This window comes from Gopherus flavomarginatus, chromosome 1, assembly GCF_025201925.1.
Source record: "Gopherus flavomarginatus isolate rGopFla2 chromosome 1, rGopFla2.mat.asm, whole genome shotgun sequence".
Lineage (NCBI taxonomy): Eukaryota > Metazoa > Chordata > Testudines > Testudinidae > Gopherus > Gopherus flavomarginatus.
Window position 1 is genome coordinate 206,967,806 of NC_066617.1, and position 18,824 is coordinate 206,986,629.

The 18,824-nt window shown below is 38.4% G+C and overlaps 1 protein-coding gene across 5 annotated transcripts in view; it reads right to left on the bottom strand.

The window, feature by feature from the left end:
• BRWD1 (bromodomain and WD repeat domain containing 1) overlaps positions 1-18,824 on the bottom strand; it is a 126,155-nt gene that overhangs the window by 93,189 nt on the left and 14,142 nt on the right. For 3 of the 5 annotated variants that reach the window (XR_007768333.1, XM_050916259.1, XM_050916248.1), the window contains exons 9-15: positions 14,749-14,849; positions 11,065-11,135; positions 9,079-9,179; positions 6,878-6,918; positions 2,369-2,467; positions 969-1,119; positions 249-383 (exon numbers count right to left, since the gene is read on the bottom strand). Coding sequence is in view for 4 of the 5 variants with exons in the window: in XM_050916259.1 (XP_050772216.1) it covers positions 249-383; positions 969-1,119; positions 2,369-2,467; positions 6,878-6,918; positions 9,079-9,179; positions 11,065-11,135; positions 14,749-14,849 (699 nt within the window). In the remaining variant the exon portion in view is untranslated. Of the gene's footprint in view, positions 1-248; positions 384-968; positions 1,120-2,368; positions 2,468-6,877; positions 6,919-9,078; positions 9,180-11,064; positions 11,155-14,748; positions 14,850-18,824 lie in introns of those variants that run through there. The other 2 variants (XM_050916268.1, XM_050916281.1) reach the window with 2 other exon arrangements.

An 18,824-nucleotide genomic window follows, 5' to 3' on the forward strand; every position in this document is an offset into this window, starting at 1 on the left:
TTCTTAAAGACACAGCTAACAATGTAATTACTTGTCAGAATGAGCCTTGAGGTGCTGGTCTAAATATGACAAGGGACTAAACAGGGTAAGGGCTTTAAAGACCAACAGGACCAAATTAATGTCAAACCACCATTTTAGAAGCCCCAAAAGTGAGAAGAGTGGGGGAGAGAAGATGCTCTGATCACAATTGCTCAAACATGTTGCATATCCTAAAAAAGGCAGAGGAATATATAATAATTTGATCTTACCATGTTAAAATAATGCTTAGTTTTGTTGCCCTTTGTAATATCCCATATAAAGATATTGCCATCATGGCCTGCAGATAACATAATCCTTGAATCAAAAGGGTGAGTCTCCAACACAAATACTTCATCCGTATGTCCCTATTTTAATATGGAAAAATAGGCATACAAAAATCACAAATTTACAATTAATATGTTAGAGAGTTCTGAATTCATGCATCTTAGACTTTTAAGACCCTCAGACCCTCCAGACTGCCTCCAGAAATCTGAGAACTTTTGGTGGTCCAAAATTCAAGCAATTGTGGAAGTGACAAACACTGTAGATGGGTGCAATAGTCAAGGAACCTTGTGACAAAGAAAAGACTGTTTTTGAACCATACGACTGGCTGGATTCAAACAAAGATGGCAACATACATACTTAATTTAAAAAAAAATGGGATTTGATATTTACTGGAGAAAAGTCTCAAGCTTTTCCCTGTTTCACAGGGAAGGTAGGCTCAATATTATTGTTTTGCACACACTGGGATTTTTTTTTTTTGTGTGGAATAGAAGCTGTTGGGTTTTGGGTTTTTTTTTTTTAAATAAGCACTATTCATGCATTATATTCAGATACAAGCTTCCAAGACAAATCAAATTTAATGACCAATTCAACATGCAATTGCCACTTTAATACTAACGAGAGAGAAAGGCTGCATATTTTAAAAAGCAGGTAAGATCATTACATACCACCATATCATGAAGTAATTGCCCAGTATAAGAATTCCAAACTTTCAGCAGATGATTATTCACAGCAGTAACAACAAAATTATCATTTTGATTCCAAGCTATCATTGTTACTTTTGGCTTCATAAATCTGTCTTCTTCTGAATGAGAGTCACTATTTAAAAAGAACAGAGCCAGTGTAAGTATAACTTATTTTAAAAGTGTTCATTTCAATATCTAAACAAATATTGAACTCTGTTGTGATGTTAAAAATCAGATATACTGAACTAAGGATTAAACTCTAGTAGCAACTTGTCCACTATTTTGATATTTCTGCAGTAACTTTACCATGGACTGTGCTGATATCTTAAACTTTAAATTCTGAGTTCTCTTGCTTTGGTAGGTTTTACTTTAAATCACAAAATTGCGTGCAAAACAAGTGTTTTTTAAATTTAATGGAAATATAGCACTGACATGTTTTAGGCTCAAAATGTTAGTGAACCCACTGAAGAATGGATACTTAAAAAAAAAAAACCTCCCAACAGTCCAATGATGTTCAGATATCTTATTTCACCCTTTGTTTTAATTAGGTAAGCTTTATGAGAATTGGATGTCTGTGTAAGTTGTCACACAGTACAGTTCAATACGAAATTTATTAGAATATTGAAGTTAAGAATCAGAATGAACTATAAGGATACGAGAAACCAAGGACCTGGGACTCTCAATCTGCTCTGAACTCTGACTCTAAATTACTCTTGCTTCTCTTTTAAAGAAAAAGGCTGTTGAACCCACGTTGTGTGTCTTAATTCACAGTCCCTACATGTGCATGTCAAAAAGATTTTTTGAAAACAAGAGACATAAAACAAAACAAATTCAGTTCACTGAATGTTGGCCTCTGAAGAAGGGATGGGAAAGCACTGGTAAAGTTTAGTATATTTCATAGGGTGCACAAAATTACCTCCATCTTTTAGATGGAGCCCATATGAAACTGACTTCCTCAAAATTAGGAGCACATTTAGATTTTTGGAATTTTCATTTTGAAACTCTGGGAGCAGTTTGTGATGCCACAATATGTGGGTGAAAACTAAAGAACACTTTTGGAAAAAAAATAAAATTGCTATGCTAATTAAAGCAAAACAAGTTATGATAAAGTTACAATTTATAGTAGGAACAGGGCTTCTGGATTGCTAGAAAGGAATCAGATGCAGCAGGCTTCAGTAAAGAATGGGCATTTTTCTTCTGAAGAAGAAAATGGATATTATATGGAAGAGGAACTTCTTTAATACACTAATCAAAAAACAACACACATACTTACTTACATTAAAAGGTGCAGAATTTAGATTAGATTCCAAGCAGATATAGTGAATCTTTCAGAGTACCCCGACTCCCCATAAACACACATAAATAGAAGACACTCAGCCTACCCGGGTAACCGATCAGCCATATCTAACAAGATGCTCCTCCATTCTGTTTGCTGGAAATGCCAGATATAGGCTGTTCCATCTCTGCTGCCACTTATAAACCTTGAAATAATTGTAAAAGATTTTATCTAGTACACAAAAGTATAGTCACAGTATTTCTACTTAAAAATACACCCATCCAGAGTTCTGGGGGCATAAACACAAGGTTAAATGAAACCCACAAAATGGAATAACGACCAAAACAAGTTATCTTTCCAATCCAAGCTTAGACTCTCCAACAACCCAAACTCAGACTTCTTTCCCAGAGAAAGCCTAAGAAAAGGATGAGCTTTCTATGTGAGCTCCAGGTCAACAAATCTGAGAACGGGCAGAACAACAGGAAAACAAGTTCTGAGTTAAGGACTCTTCATGAAAAACCTGTCTCCAGGTCCTTCCTTGTTAAATCAAAACCTTTAGCTCAAATGCTGTGGCATCAGACAGAGAAAGGCAGCCTGAGATATCCAGGATGCAATTCATGTAGGGCTTTACAGATCAAAAATAATATTTTAAAATTGCACTGGGAAAGGCACTGCAACAAAGGGTAGATTTATGCCTGAGCTCCATACATATCCTGCATGAGAAGCACAAGTAAGCAAGAAAGCGGCCATACTTTCTACGATTATAATTTCTGGATTGCATAAAATAGTAGCCTCATGTAGATATCACTGGGTTACTGCAACATGAAAATGCCAAAGACAAGGATTACTGTAGAAAAAGCCATATTTATACGGAAAAACTGCAACCTCCAGGCTAGGTGTAAATTACAAAAGCATTCTTAGTCACTGTTGTCTAGGTCTCCAGTAAAAAACAAAAAAGTTTGCAATTCATGGTTCCAATATGCCACTCAGTTACTGTCTTAGATCTTTTCTGCATTTAAAGTAATAAGATCATACACATTCATTTTATTATAATATAATAGCACTTTGGTTCCATTAAAAACACCCGTACATTTTTGTAAAATCCTTTTTCTATAAAACCAGACTTAAAGAAAAAAGTTAAAATGATTTCATATGATTTTATTAAAGACATTGCTGTTTCCAGATTCTGCTTTAATTTCCTGATCAAAAACACATTGCAAAATTAGGATGGTTTGTTGAAGCCACTAACAAAACAAAAAAGCTGAGCAGACAGCAGTGCAATGTCATAGCAATACTTGGCATACTTCACCAAATAAGTCCATTTCTTAGGGTATGTCTACACTACGGGATTATTCCGATTTTACATAAACCGGTTTTGTAAAACAGATTGCATAAAGTTGAGTGCACGCGGTGACACAAAGCACAATAATTCGGCGGTGTGCATCCGTGTACCAAGGCTAGCGTCAATTTCTGGAGCGTTGCACTGTGGGTAGCTATCCCGTAGCTAACCCATAGTTCCTGCAGTCTCCCCCGCCCATTGGAATTCTGGGTTGAGATCACAATGCATGATGGTGCAAAAACAGTGTCACGGGTGATTCTGGGTAAATGTCGTCACTCATTCCTTCCTCCATGAAAGCAATGGCAGACAATCATTTCACGCCCTTTTTCCCTGGATTGCCCTGGCAGACGACATAGCATGGCAACAGTGGAGCCCATTTTGCCTTTTGTCACTGTCACCGTATGTGTACTGGATGCCGCTAACAGAGGCGGTACTGCAGCGCTACACAGCAGCATTCATTTGTCTTTGCAAGACAGCAGAGACGGTTACCAGTCGTTCTGTACCATCTGCTGTGCCATTGTAAATTGGCGATGAGATGACCGCTATCAGCCGTTTTGTACCGTCTGCTACTGTCATGGGTGCTCCTGGTTGAGGTAGACCGAGGGCGCAAAAACAAAAATGGGAATGACTCCCCAGGTCATTCCCTCCATTATGTTGTATCTAAAAATAGAGGCAGTCCAGCCTAGAATATGGGGCAAGTGTGCTAGACAACCAGTGTACTAGAGAGAGCACAGCCGCTTCGTGTCAGATCCCGCAGAAATGATAAGCTGCATGTCATTCTAGAGGGTGCCCCGGCAACCACCCCATCCGTTACTTCCCTGCTCCCCCAAACCTCCTGGGCTACCATTGCAGTGTCCCCCCCATTTGTGTGATGAAGTAATAAAGAATGCAGGAATAAGAAACACTGACTTTTTAGTGAGATAAAATGAGGGGGAGGCAGCCTCCAGCTGCTATGATAGTCCAGGTAGGACATTAAACAGTGCGGGGGAGAGGAGCCCAGCATCACACTGCTATGATAGTCCAGGCAGTACAGAATCTGTTCTTTAGACATGAAAAGGGGGGGCTGATGGAGCTCAGGCCCCAGTTGCTATGATGAAGACAGTTACCAGCCGTTCTGTACCATCTACCGGGAATGACCGAGAGTCACTCCTATTTTTACCCAGGCGCCCCCGGCCGACCTCACCTGAGGCCAGCCAGGAGCACTCACGGGATGATGACAAGAACGGCTATCAGTCCTTTTGTATGGTACCGTCTGCCACCGGGGAAGGGAGAGGAGAGGATGCTGCTGTTCACTGCTGCTGCACCGTGTCTACCAGCAGAATGCAGTAGACACAGGGTGACATATAAAAAAAATCAAGAAACTATTTTTTCCCCTTTTCTTTCACAGGGGGTGAGGGGGCTAAATTGACAAGCTATACCCTGAACCACCCCGGACAATGCGTTTGACCCTACAGGCATTGGGAGCTCAGCCAAGAATGCAAATGATTTTTGGAGACTGCGGGGACTGTGGGATCGCTTGAGTCCTCGGTACCCCCTCCCTCCCTCCTTGAGCCATCCATTTGATTCTTTGGCTTTTCACTACGCTTATCACACAGCACTGTGCTGTGGACTCTGTATCATAGCCTGGAGATTTTTTTCAAATGCTTTGGCATTTTGTCTTCTGTAACAGAGCTCTGATAGAACAGATTTGTCTCCCCATACAGTGATCAGATCCAGTATCTCCCATACGGCCATGCTGGAGCTCTTTTTGGATTTGGAACTGCATCGCCACCCATGCTGAACAGAGCTCCAAGCTGAGCAAACAGGAAATGAAATTCAAAAGTTTGCGGGGCTTTTCTTGTCTACCTGGCCAGTGCATCCGAGTTCAGACTGCTGTCCAGAGCGATCACAATGGTGCACTGTGGGATACCGCCCGGAGGCCAATACCATTGATTTGCGGTCACACTTACCCTAATCCGATATGGTAATACTGATTTCAGCGCTACTCCTCTCGTCGGGGAGGAGTACAGAAACCGGTTTAAAGAGCCCTTTATATCGATATAAAGGGCATCGTTGTGTGGACGGGTACAGCGTTAAATCGGTTTAACGCTGCTAAAATCGGTTTAAACGCGTAGTGTAGACCAGGCCTGAGATTGTAAGTTCCTTAGTGCAGGAACTGAGTCTATCTTTGTCTCTGTAGAGCACAAAGTATAATGGGGTCCAAATACTTTGTTGGCCCTGTGGGCATTATGATAAAATTAAATAGTTTCTTCTTACTACTTCCTTCCCCTGAAGCCTGAGATCCAATTAGAGGGCTTCTAGCGGACGTGATGCAGAGGTGTAGCGTTCCTAGCATCTGAAACGGAAAAGGGGTGGCAAAAAAGGTACTGCTGGAGCTGATAAGCAGGCTAAATGGAGAGTATGCCATGCAAGACTGGATTATGCATAGGGAAACTGATGCTCAGATGAGGGAAAGAGAAGGTGCCTGTGATATAACTTGACACTAGCACAATACAGCACATCTCTAGGTGTGGGAAGAGAAGCCGGTACTGGAAGGTTTGTGTAGCAAGGAGGTTGGGAGGGGAAGGGGGTGGAAGATCCTGGCAGTGTCGAAGAATGAGCAATCTTCTGTAAGGATCCCCAGTAGCAGGAGCTAGCAAATCAAAGTGTCCTCCCTTCCCCTGTTACATCAAACCCAATATTCAGGATCTCTCTCCAACAAGCTACCAAAGAGCCAGTTAAACAAAATAAGACACTACACACAAAAAAGGGGAAAAAAGCAGCTTTACAGACATCTTAAAATGTGACTGAAAGGATATACCAACCTGGACAATCCAGACAGCGTCCTTTGCTTAAATATATGCACTGCTGCTTTGTAAGATTTATGGGTGTGGTTTTTAAAACTGCTCAGCATGAGTTAACTCTGCTCCCATTTAAGACAGCGAAAATTTTACCATTGTCTTAAATGGCAGAAGCAGAGTTAGGCCAATGTTTGCTGCTTTGAAAAGCCAACCATTAATTCTTATTAGATATATGACAACACTTTCCCATATAATAATAATAATAATGTTAAAAAAATCAGTTTATCCAAATAGAAGATATGTTAAAAGATTCACAGGGAACAAAAGCACAGAGCTGAAATTAAAAGTGAACACTGCACTCCAGAGAAATATAGATCATCCTTCAAATTACAGCTATATCAGATTTTCTTAGTTGAGCTCTCCATGAGTGTGACAATAGGTATTTAATGCCAAAACATTTAAAGGACATATTTACATGTTGAGTATTGCAACATACCTATCACCACCGTTCGAAAACTGAATGCTGTCAACTTTGTCCTGCAAAAGAAAAGTTTTAAAGACAGAACAGTTAGAAGTTAAATTATTTTTAATCGAGAACTTAATTTCTTTTAGGAAATGTACGTAGCCTTCTTTACAAAAGAAGTTAACATACAGGATCAGAAACAAGTATTAGCCCGAATGTGATCTCTTCTGCAACACACTGCAGAAAACTGTCTCATCGCAGAAAATAAACAGGTTTCAGAGTGGTAGGCGTGTTAGTCTGTATCAGCAAAAACGAGGAGCCCTTGTGGCACCTTAGAGACTAACAAATATATCTGGGCATATGCTTGCGTGGGCTAAAACCGGATGAACCCATTCTTACATTTAAAACTTCGAACAGCTTCAGTCATTTAAAAAATTAACCTGCCAGAAAAAAAAAGTGTTCTCTTCTCCTTGGACTAAATATAGAATTCTCTCCATGAACCACATGTGCCCATGGCCCAGGACATGCACTACCCTATCCTGCACAAATGATAAGTTTAAGGTATGCTAAAAAGCAACTTATGAGCTCTGGAAATAGGATTTTTACACCAAGTGAATACACCACTTTCCAACCAGACACAATTCTTGTTTCTAACCTTGAAAATTACCATGGTATCTGTCTTTAAAACTGACATGTAGAGGTGTTTTAAACACATTTGATAGTTTTGTATCTTTTAGAGTCCTGTACAGCTGGACTCATGGTGCTAAAGATGCCTTACTTCATAGGCGAATGATGCATAAAAAAAATTAAAAACTCAAACCCTATTTTATAAAGCATGCAGTACGCATTATATATCACACCTTCATGTATTAAGGTTTATTGGCACACAAGTAATGTAACCATTCCCAACTCATACTGCTAAAACCATGGTCCTATGGAATTACGTATTACTTGCCCCTCCACCTCCACCTCCACCTTCATTCTCTCTACATATACATCTCTCTCTCTAAAAAAATGGTATAATACACAAATTAAGTAAGCAAGCATGCTTGCTGGTCTACATTCCTCTAATGCTTCTGCACCCATAATAGAGGGTAGATATCTTGTTCCTACAGGAGATAAGCAATAAACAGGGGAAGAACACTAAATCAAGTTACCAAATAAGGCAGCAATAACACTTACAAGAACCAAAGGAGAGAAGCTAAGTTTTTATGTTGTGGAGGAGGACCCAAGATCACAATGTCTATAAACACAGGAGACCAAATTCTCAAAACACTAAGGCCTCCTTTTATAGTTCTGCAAGTGTAAAGTAAGGGTAAATGTAATTTATTCTTGCTTTAAGGCTCCTTTACACTTCCAGAGCAGGATAAATGTGAATCAGGCTCCAGAGAACATCTATAAAGGAAGGACTTTTATTTTATTTTTTAAAGCAGGGACCATGCTAGAAAATACTTAGGCTAGCCATTAAGGAAGTTATTAACAGTAAGAGCAACTGAAGAGAAAATTGGGCACCATCACTGTAGATACTCAGTAGGTTACATAAGCCATTAGGGGATCCAGTGTTGGGAGCAGTCCTATCAAATACAGGGAGTCAGACTAATGCAACTCAAGTGGCCTTTAGTGGCCCTAATACTTAAGTTGTAAGAAGAAATATTTATTGAAAATACCCACTAACTGTATTTCTGATCTAAAATATTCACTGAATTTCAAGTTATACCATACAGTATTGCAAGCTTAAATCCGTAAGTGATAAATACAATCATTTTAGCACATATACCCTATTATGTATTAAGTGTGTACTTTCATTTGTGATGCATTATGTCTTGCATGCTTAACATTAAAACCTGATACAAATTCTAATGTAAAACATGCAAGATGCGTGTACTTCCATTTGCGGTGCAGTAATAAATTACACTTCTACAGTGGTATAAATGCAAAGGAGGCTTAAAACAAGAACATTTACCTTACTTTACACCTGCAGAACTGTATAAGGAGGCCTTAGTGTATGAAACATACTTAAAATAAAACACTTAAAATATCATTGTGATATGCTCCCTCAATTCATTAAACCCATATAAGTGTTTCAAGTTACTGTCACTTAGATTTTCAGACCAGTATACAAAATTTTAATCCAGTAAACTTTTAAAACCACATCTAGAATGCTGCTAGAAGCCCCACCACAGTTCTTTAAGTATTTTAAATAGGTGACCTGTAGATTTAACAATCTTACTTACAGCATGGCTTTCCAGTTCAGCTATTTTTTCAGGTGTTTCAGAGCCAAAAAAATACATCCTGATAACATGATCTGTACTGCCTGTTGCTAGAAACGTACCACCTGAAAATTCAAACAGTAATTAAAAAGCTGACGTAGATAAGAATTTTCATTTGTTACAATATCAGGTAGAACATGATAGATAAAAATTTTGACAGGTGTCAAATTTTTTGTTCTTTTCCCACTATACAAATGTGGGGTGAAACTTCATTTTTCTTAACAAATCCTTTTTTAGCCATAAATAATAAAAAAGTAAAATCATTAAATTTTAGTATGAAAAATTAAAGGGAAGTGTAATAGTGAGAACTTTCTAAAACAAGGTTGCAGCTAAAATTATCTACTGTTTTTACAGTAGAAAGACTTCTCCATAGTTCAAAAGAGTGTTATATTGGCTATTCTTCACCGGAAGCACCCACATTGTAAACAAAAAGAAGGGTCACGATGAGAGATTTTATAGCCGGGAAAGAGTTAAAAAAAAAAAAAAAAAAAAAAAAGGGGTGGGGGGGGGCAGGATACATTTTTCATTCTCGGGCTTTTGTTTATAAAGGATTCATCCAACCACTGGGAACTGAAAGAAACATGGTCAAAACACACAAGATATTAAGACATGTGCAAAGTGAATGCAAAGCCAGTACGTTCACATTACACATTCTAAATATACTATTGCCCCCTTGTAAGAATTCTGGTGAATTTCAGGGCCTTACAGTTGGTCAGTTTTGGTTACTGGAGAAAAACTGATAGGAAGCCACACTGCGTATTTTAATTACATTACGTACATGTGTCCTGCTTCTCTTAATACAGATGAATCCAACTCCAGAAACCCCAGCTCAGTCACTACCTGGAACAGCTACCTTCAGTGTTGTCCCACCAGGTTTCCAACTGTCCTCTTAACGGCTACAGAACCTTCCCCCTCCTGTATGAGCTATCATCCTCCAATCACAAGCCAGAAAAGCAGCAGCAGATTTATCACAAACCTTTTGCCAACCTACTGTTTTTGTGCTGAATCTTCAGAGCATTATTGAATGCACAGAGCATATATACAGATACCCACTAATAATGCAAGAGATCATATAGTTCTCTAGGCTGGAGGTATCAATAGGGCGTATCAGTCACGTTCTAGAATGTCATGTAAGAGCCCAACCTTGTATTTACAGCTACACTCTTATTGCCCAACTAGAAAGAGTGCTCCAGAAGTAGCTGATGTGTTCAGCACAGGAAAGGGCAAAGTAACTTGCAAGGTTCAGTTGTAACAAGTTCTTTGTTAAGAAAGTCTTGTCCATTCTTTCCAAGATGCCAAACGTTATCCATCTGCTGGCCTGATCGGCTGTCCCAGAAGAGGCACTACCTGCCTGCAGCCTGCATCGAAGGTGTTATGAAAAGGTTGCAAGGTTCATCTGTGTCTGCTCATCCATGTGGACACTTATGATACTGCCAGGTATAACCCTAATCAGATCAGCAACGACTGCAGGGATCTCGGAGCAAGTATGAAGGAGTCAGGGGTGCAGATTTAGATTAGATATTGGACTAGATGACCTCCTGAGGTCCCTTCCAACCCTGATAATCTATGAGTCTAAAAACCTAACTGTAAGAGTTGTTAAACACTGGAATAGGATTCTGCAAGAGATTGTACAAACCCTGTCACTGGAGATTTTTAAAAACAAGTTGGACAAACATCTGTCAGGGATGGTCAAGATATGCCTTGGGGCAGGCGGCTGAACTAGATAACCTCTAGGTCCATTCTAGCCCTACATTTCTATGATTCTATAAAACAAGGTTTTGTACAAAGAACAGGATAAAGTTATATGGATCCTTACATCCAATTCTGGAGCGTAAGGAGAGGAATAATAAGATTTATTACAAGTGTAGGATGGTTGAAATTGACAGAATGTTTCTGTAGATTAGTGGAAAAAATGAAAAAATGGCCAATATCAATGTGCACACAACTTACCAACGCTAAAAGAAGAACAAAGCATCTGAACTCCAGGCCTGGATTTCTCTGTAAACTTCACTGGCCGATTACTTTAAAAGAAAAAAGTTGCTGAAAAATCAGGACATGCAATGTAAAGATTAAAGGTTAACACAATCTTCCAAAATCTGAGTCCACATTGCCACAAATACATGCACAATCACCAATGGCAAGGATCTAAAGTGATGTACGTTTTCTTCGTGAGAAGTTGGAATTACAGTAAGCTCAGTTTCCACCCAAAACAAATTATTGTGCGTTTGATTTTTCTTTTCTTTTTTTTTTTTTTGGGGGGGGTGGGAGGGGAAAGAGGAGCTGTTGATTAATCGCAGTTAACTCATGCGATTAACTCAAAAAAATTAATCGCAATTAATCATAGTTTTAATTGCACTCTTAAACAATAGAACACCAATAGAAATTTGAGTATTTTGGATGTATTTCTACATTTTCATATAGTATTCTGTGCTGTAACTCAAATCAAAGTGTATATTGTTTATAATAAATATTTGCGCTGTAAAAATAAAAAAATAGTATTTTTCAGTTGACCTCACACTATTACTGTAGTGCAATCTCTGTCGTGAAAGTACAACTTACAAGTATAGGGATTTTTTTTTGTTATATAACTGCACTCAAAAACAAAACAATGTAAAACTTCAGTGTACAAGTTCACTCTGTTCTACTTCTTCTTCAGCTAATCGCTAAGACAAACAAGTTTGTTTACATTTAGGGGAGATAATGCTGCCCACAATGTCACTAGAAAGTGAGAACAGGTATTTGCATGGCACTTTTGTAGCCAGCATTGCAAGGTATTTACGTGCCAGATATATTAAACATTCATAGGCCCTTTCATGCTTCGGACACCATTCCAGAGAACATGCTTCCATGCTGATGATGCTCATTAAAAAAATAACGTGTTAATTAAAATTTGTGACTGAACTCCTTGGGTGAGAATTCTATGTCCCATGTTCTATTTTATCTGCATTCCACCACATATTTCATGTTATAGCAGTCTCAGATGGATGACCCAGCCCATGCTATTGATTTTAAGAAGACTTTCATGGCACATTTGACAAAAATGCAAAGAAGGTACCAATGTGAGATTTCTAAAGATAGCTACAGCACTCAGCCCAAGGTTTAAGAATCTGAAGTGCCTTCCAAAATCTGAGAGGGACGAGGTGTGGAGCATGGTTTCAGAAGTCTTTAAAGAGCAACACTCCGATGCAGAAACTACAGAACCCAAACCACCAAAAAAGAAAATCAACCTTCTGCTGGTGGCATCTGACTCAGATAATGAAAATGAACGTGCGTCAGTCTGCACTGCTTTGGATTGTTATCAAGCAGAACGCATCATCAGCATGGACGCATATCCTCTGGAATGGTAGTTGAAGCATAAAGGTACACATGAATCTTTAGCACATCTCTTATGTAAACATCTTGTGACACCTGCTACAAACAGTGCCATGAGAACACCTGTTCTCACTGTCAGGTCACATTGTAAACAAGAAGCAGGCAGTATTATCTTCTGTAAACTTGTTTGTCTGGGTGACTGGCTGAACAAGAAGTAGGACTGAGTGGACCCGCAGGCTCTAAAATTTTACGTTTTATTTTTGACGGTAGTTTTTTTTCATACATAATTCTACATTTGTAAGTTCAACTTTCATAATAAAGAGATTGGACTATAGTACTTGTACGAGGTGAACTGAAAAATACTATTTCTTTTGTTTTTATATAGGGAACATACTTGTAAAAAAAATAAATACACACACCTCTACCTCGATATAACGCTGTCCTCGGGAGCCAAAATAATCTTACCATGTTATAGTTGAAACCGCGTTATATCAAACTTGCTTTCATCAACTGGAGTGAGCAGCCCTCCCACCCCGCAGCACTGCTTTACCGCGTTATATCCAAATTTGTGTTTTATTGGGTCGTGTTATATCAAGGTAGAGGTTTATAGTGAGCACTGTACTCTTTGTATTCTGTGTTGTAATTTAAATCAATATATTTGAAAATGTAGAAAACATCCAAAAATTTAAATAAATGTTATTCTACTGCTGTTAAATCATGCAATTAATTTTTTTTAATCACTTGACAGTCCTAATTTTTTTTTTTTTAGATCTATTCATGAATTTATGAATACACACCCTGAAAGAGCAGAGGTAATATGGAGTTCCCCCCAGTTTGCATTTTCTCTCCTTTGCAAATCTGATTTACACACTCCATGACATATCCAATAAGTGCTATGCTGGAGACACTGCACCACATACGGTGCTTGGCCTACGGGGGTAAGGTATTTCCCAGGATTCTGCAGTTTCATGTAATTTTATGAGGTGTACAACAGGTTTAAAAATCAAAGTTTTGCAAAGATATGCAACTGTTGAGTAAAACGCTTGGTTTCATGCTCTGTGATGATGCAGTGTCACCAGCTAAGCATGTATTGTAATCACTCATGGAACAGGTACTGATAAATATGGATCTGGGAGAGATAAAAAGGTAAGATTTTAAAAAGTCAGTTATATGCCCAACTTTGTTAATTAAGGAAAAAAATTCTGCAATGGAAATGCTGTTCTGCTCCAAAAATTAACTGTACAAATGGCATTGTATGTTTCCATGTTAATTACCTAAATGACTTCCAGAACACCTTTTTTGTTTACAAAACCCCCTCATATTATAAGGCAAGAATTGTGTTTTATGTTTGTACATCACTCAGCACAATGGGGGCCAAATCCTGACTGGGAACTTCGGATACAATAATATTAAATGTAAAGTGCTTTGAGATCTACAGTTGAAATGCACTATAGAAGTAAATATTACTTGTATTTATTTTTAAAAAACTTATTTTTAAACTACTAGCCCTATAAACTAAAACTGGGAACAGAGCGTGAACCTGAGACTTTTCTGTGTCACATATCAGTAAAATGCTCTTTGGGCCAAATTGTGACTTAGTAACACCGTTGCAACTACACTGACTTCACTGGCACAGGCGTAAATTACTTCTTTTCACAATCTGAATTACAGGCTTTTTTGATCAAGTACTGGAAGTTTCCACATTAGACATACTGGAACAGTTGAACAAATCTGAGGATTCTGTATTAGGTATTATGAACACTTCCACTGAATAATGTTAAATATATTCTGATCATGTATTTCTGCTTAGTACTAGGAATAGTCTAATTACTAATTTAGTAAACAAATTTCATACCAAAACTGTAAATTGTCAGTTATGAATTGAACATGGTAACAGCATCTTTTAAATATATTTGTATACACAAGTTTCATGGAATGAACAACAGTAGGGGGTCCCAGAACAACAGGATTGTCAAACTGAAAGACAGCAAAAATACCTTTACAATATGGGTCTAATATACTAAGATTTTCAATTTTACTTTTCCCATTGTGTTTCTGATGTCGTTAAGAATCTAGTGAATTGGTCTGTTCGTTCCTCAGGACAATGAATTGAGCACAATTCTGTAATGAATGCAGTGTGTAATGGCACTTAAAAAAATATTCTATAGGCTGCTGCATGGGATATTTTAAGCTTTTCTATGTGTAAACATCAAAAGATTATTTATATTCAACAAGTCAATTTACACTCCCTAAAATAACTGCCATCTTATAATCAAGAAAGAGAAAATATCTGAAGAGCTAAACAGCAACCCACTTACATACCTGAATTTCATGGAATCTGCATCCCATTGCCAAAAGCAAACTGTTCCATCTGCACCAGTAGAGACCATGTAGCGCATGGAGCCTTTGACCATTGGACTAAACTAAAGTTAAAGCCATACACAAGAAATGTTAAGCTAAAAACTTGCAATTCTTTTTTAATGACAATGTTTCCTGTTTGAAATTCCATAAGAAAATAAGTTAACTTTTTTACAAGTTCATATAATTTTGTAATTATTCTAGATTCTAATGAATTGCAACAGTTGAAATTCAATTGCTGACACATACAACAAAGTTATTGGTCCTGAAATAGAAGGTTTGCATCTTAAATTTCCTTTCTAAGTTGGGTTTCTCTTGTGTATTCCAGCCATAACTATATTTAAAAGAAAAAAAGAAGAGGAAAGTGCAAGAGATGTTTTTCTAATTTTAAAAATCTCAATTGACTATCACAGTTCACTGAAAATGTCAGTGAATCTTTCTAGGTAGCAAACACAGCATTCTAAAGACAATGGAGGAAATCTGCACTAAGCAGGTACTTGTTATACATTCTGTTTTAACCAGGTCATACACTTAAACTAGTATTATCTAACCATTTACAGGTAACTTGCTCTGTACATGTAATTTCACATGCTGATGCTTTTCTTTAAGGATACTGATTCAAACCTACGCAGGTGACTACCTCTTTAAGAAGAGCTACACAGGAGATGTGAAAAGCAACATACAGAGTGGTTAACTTTTTCAACTCTTCCCAACACCAAAAACCTTATGCAATTTTGTAAAAGTAGTATTAAAGTCACAAAGTTTAGCTACAGCCAACAAGAAAATTCAACACAACTGTCTCAGGTACAAATACTCAACAAATCCACCAGCCTACTCACATTCTGCATTTTAAAAGTCATGTATAATGGGTGCTGAGACAAAGCAATGCTTACAAGCACCACAGACTGTGCAGGAATGAAAAGGAACCTCAACTCCAGAGTGCTGGAGGGAAATAGAATTGGGTGAAAGAGCTTATCTTCTATTGATTTCTGTAAGATAAGGGTGTGGTAAAGATGCCAGCCTTCCGCTCCCCTCCCTCAAACCAGCCTGCACTGGTGGCAAGTTGTATAAATTTTCTAATAAATAATCTGCTGTATGATTTGTTAAAAGTGGAGTTTAAGGTCTTAAAATATGCAAAGTTTGAAAGACTATGATTAAAACACAGTACTCATATTAAAGTACATTATATATTGAAAGTAGAGTAGATTACCTACTACACACAACAGAACATACAGAATACACTTATGATTGTTTCTTCCCAAAATACGAGTCCTATGTTTGCGTGTTTTAAGATAAAGTCAGAAACTGTGGACTGCTGTTTCTCAAGCATGGGGTGTTTTTCTTAACACATTATCAAATCAATTTAATTCTGAAATATAAAGTTTTGGAATATTTTATGGTGTAAGTTTAAAATAAATTGATATTAAATCTGAGAAATAGTTCTTTGAAAGAAATATCCCTTGCAATATTCACAACATCCTAACATGCAAGTGGGATGTGAAACTGATTAGTCTATTTTTACTCTAAACTGAGAGAAATGGAAACAAACAAACAATGTAAGTGACAAGAGGACAGTATTTTAAAGCCTTGATTTTAATAATTTATGTTGACATAAAACAGTTGAAGTAGTGTGTTTTCGTGCATATGAGTTTTATTTTTGTTTTGTATCATTCAGCATTAATGTATTTTCTCTTAAATAAAATACGTAAATTTTACCCTAATATTGTCCTTTTATTAAAAAAGAACCAAAACTATTCTTTCATTAATTCAGTGGGAGAAGGGGTTATGTCAGAAAACCACAATAACTTTCATTAGGTCCCCCGCCTCCAATGGATTTAGAAGCCAAACTTTAGGCACCTATAGTTTTGAAAATTCTGACCTTAGTACCGGTAAATAATGTCAATACCATACATACACTTTGAAAGAAAATTCAGTCATGTCAAAACCACAAAGTTTAAAATAACCTGCCACATTTACCTGCCACTCTACTGCTGCTCCCCCTCCAACCTATCAGAACATCAATTTGCTGTAAAATGTTTACTGGATGAATTAGGAGTTATTTGTCTCAAAGTAATTTGTCTCAAAATACAAAAGTAGTAACTAATTTTCACTGTCAGAGGGTATTAACATAACAGAGCCATTAAGTCCAGGCTCTCATCACACGGGCAGCAGAATTTCCCTAGACTTTGGCCACCAACTGAGAGAGTCAGGTACTTGTCCTCCTATAAGCTAGCTAATCTTAGTGCTTCCTCTGACTAGTCTAACTGCTATTACTGAATTAATTTCTCTTTAGCTTTCCTGACTCAACACAAAAACATCCCTGGTCATGTCTACACTAAAGGCATTACAGCAGCACAGCTACACCACTGAAGCTATTACCTACCAGCTCTGTGTTCTTGGGGAACCAGGGTGCAGCACCCAGCCTGTCTGACTCATGAAAGACCTTCCCCGCACCCAGCCTCTGCTTGAACCAAAGCCAATCAGAAGAAAGATTTACAAAAAGCAATGAAAAGGCAGTGGGGGAGACACCTAAAAGCCTCTGGACAAGGGTGACAGGATTAAGGAAACTCCTCTAGCCTCATCTGCATCAAAGATGGGACAGGGAGGCATCTCCATTAGCATACAGAATAGAGAACAGAGATTCCAAGGCAAGAACCACACTGAACCATCGGACCAGAAAAGCACTGCATCATAAGGGATCTCTGCTCCAGATGTTAATGAACCCACACCTGCACATACCCAGCTCAGCAGTTATCAGACCAATTCTAGAAATAAATCCTTTACTGGTATCCAAAATACAGAAGCTGCCTGCCTAATTGCATTGGGAGCTCCCTGGAAAGAACACCGCCTACTGCAGGAATGATCAGCTCCTATTGTCTAGCCTGAACAAAACAAAACTTTGGTATACATCTCTACCTCCATATAATGCTGTCCTTGGGAGCCAAAAAAAAAAAAAACAATCTTATAATGCGGTTTCACCCATAACGTTATATCAAACTTGCTTTGATCCGCTGGAGAACGCAGCCCCATCCGCCCCGGAGCACTGCTTTACCGCGTTACATCTGAATTTGTGTTATATCGGGGTAGAGATGTATTCCTATGAGCCATCAGTTTACCCATAAACAAATCTAGTGTCCTCCCTTGAACCACTGTTCTTTCTCTACAAAAACTCCTACCCATACTCAAGTGTTTTAATGCCTGGATCCAAAATCTGCATCAGTTCCACTGGGACTTCATCTTCTGCTGACTGATCATGCTGGGGGCTCTGCCTGTCTCCAGCACTCCGATCCCTCAGCTACCACCACCACCTGGGAACCCCAATAGATTCAAGCTTCATAGAGTGATGAGACCTCATCTCTCTTGATATAGCCTTCTGACCCTGACTTGCGAGATCAGTTATAGTTTTCTAAACCTTTTATAATTAAATTTAAGTTAGATTTAATATTAATGTTTTGTTTTTTTGGCTCCCCTATAATTATTACCTGGCAATAAATAACTTTCATGGTTAAGCTGGTTGCTTCTCTCTCCCCCCTTCTCGTGGGCGTTTTTTTGGCTTCCTCATTTCCTCTGCAGCAATGCTCCTCATACCTAAAATAAAGATGCCTGCGGCGCAAAACAATCTTGTGGGGTTTGCTCATTGGGTGGGTTACTACCAGAACAATTATAATGTGAAAGTGGGGATACCGAATGAAAATGGGACATATGAGTCTGCTGAGTCCAGGGGCATATAAGGGTGGCAGATTAAAAGTGCTGCTCGATCCAGCTTCTTCAGGTGTACTCTATTCCGGTGCAGGGCCCATGGCATTTGAGGGTGACAGCTTGAAGGTGCTGTTCAACCCAGCCTGCTGAATCCAAGGGCCTATGAGGGTGACAGCTTGGAAATGCTGCTCGACCCAGCCTACTGAGTCCAGTGACACAAAATGAGTTAGCTTGGAAGTGCTGATTAATCCAGTCCTCTCAGATCTGGTCTACATTACAAGTTCATCTCAAATTTAGCAGCGTTAAACCGAATTAACCTTGCACCCGTCTACACAACGAAG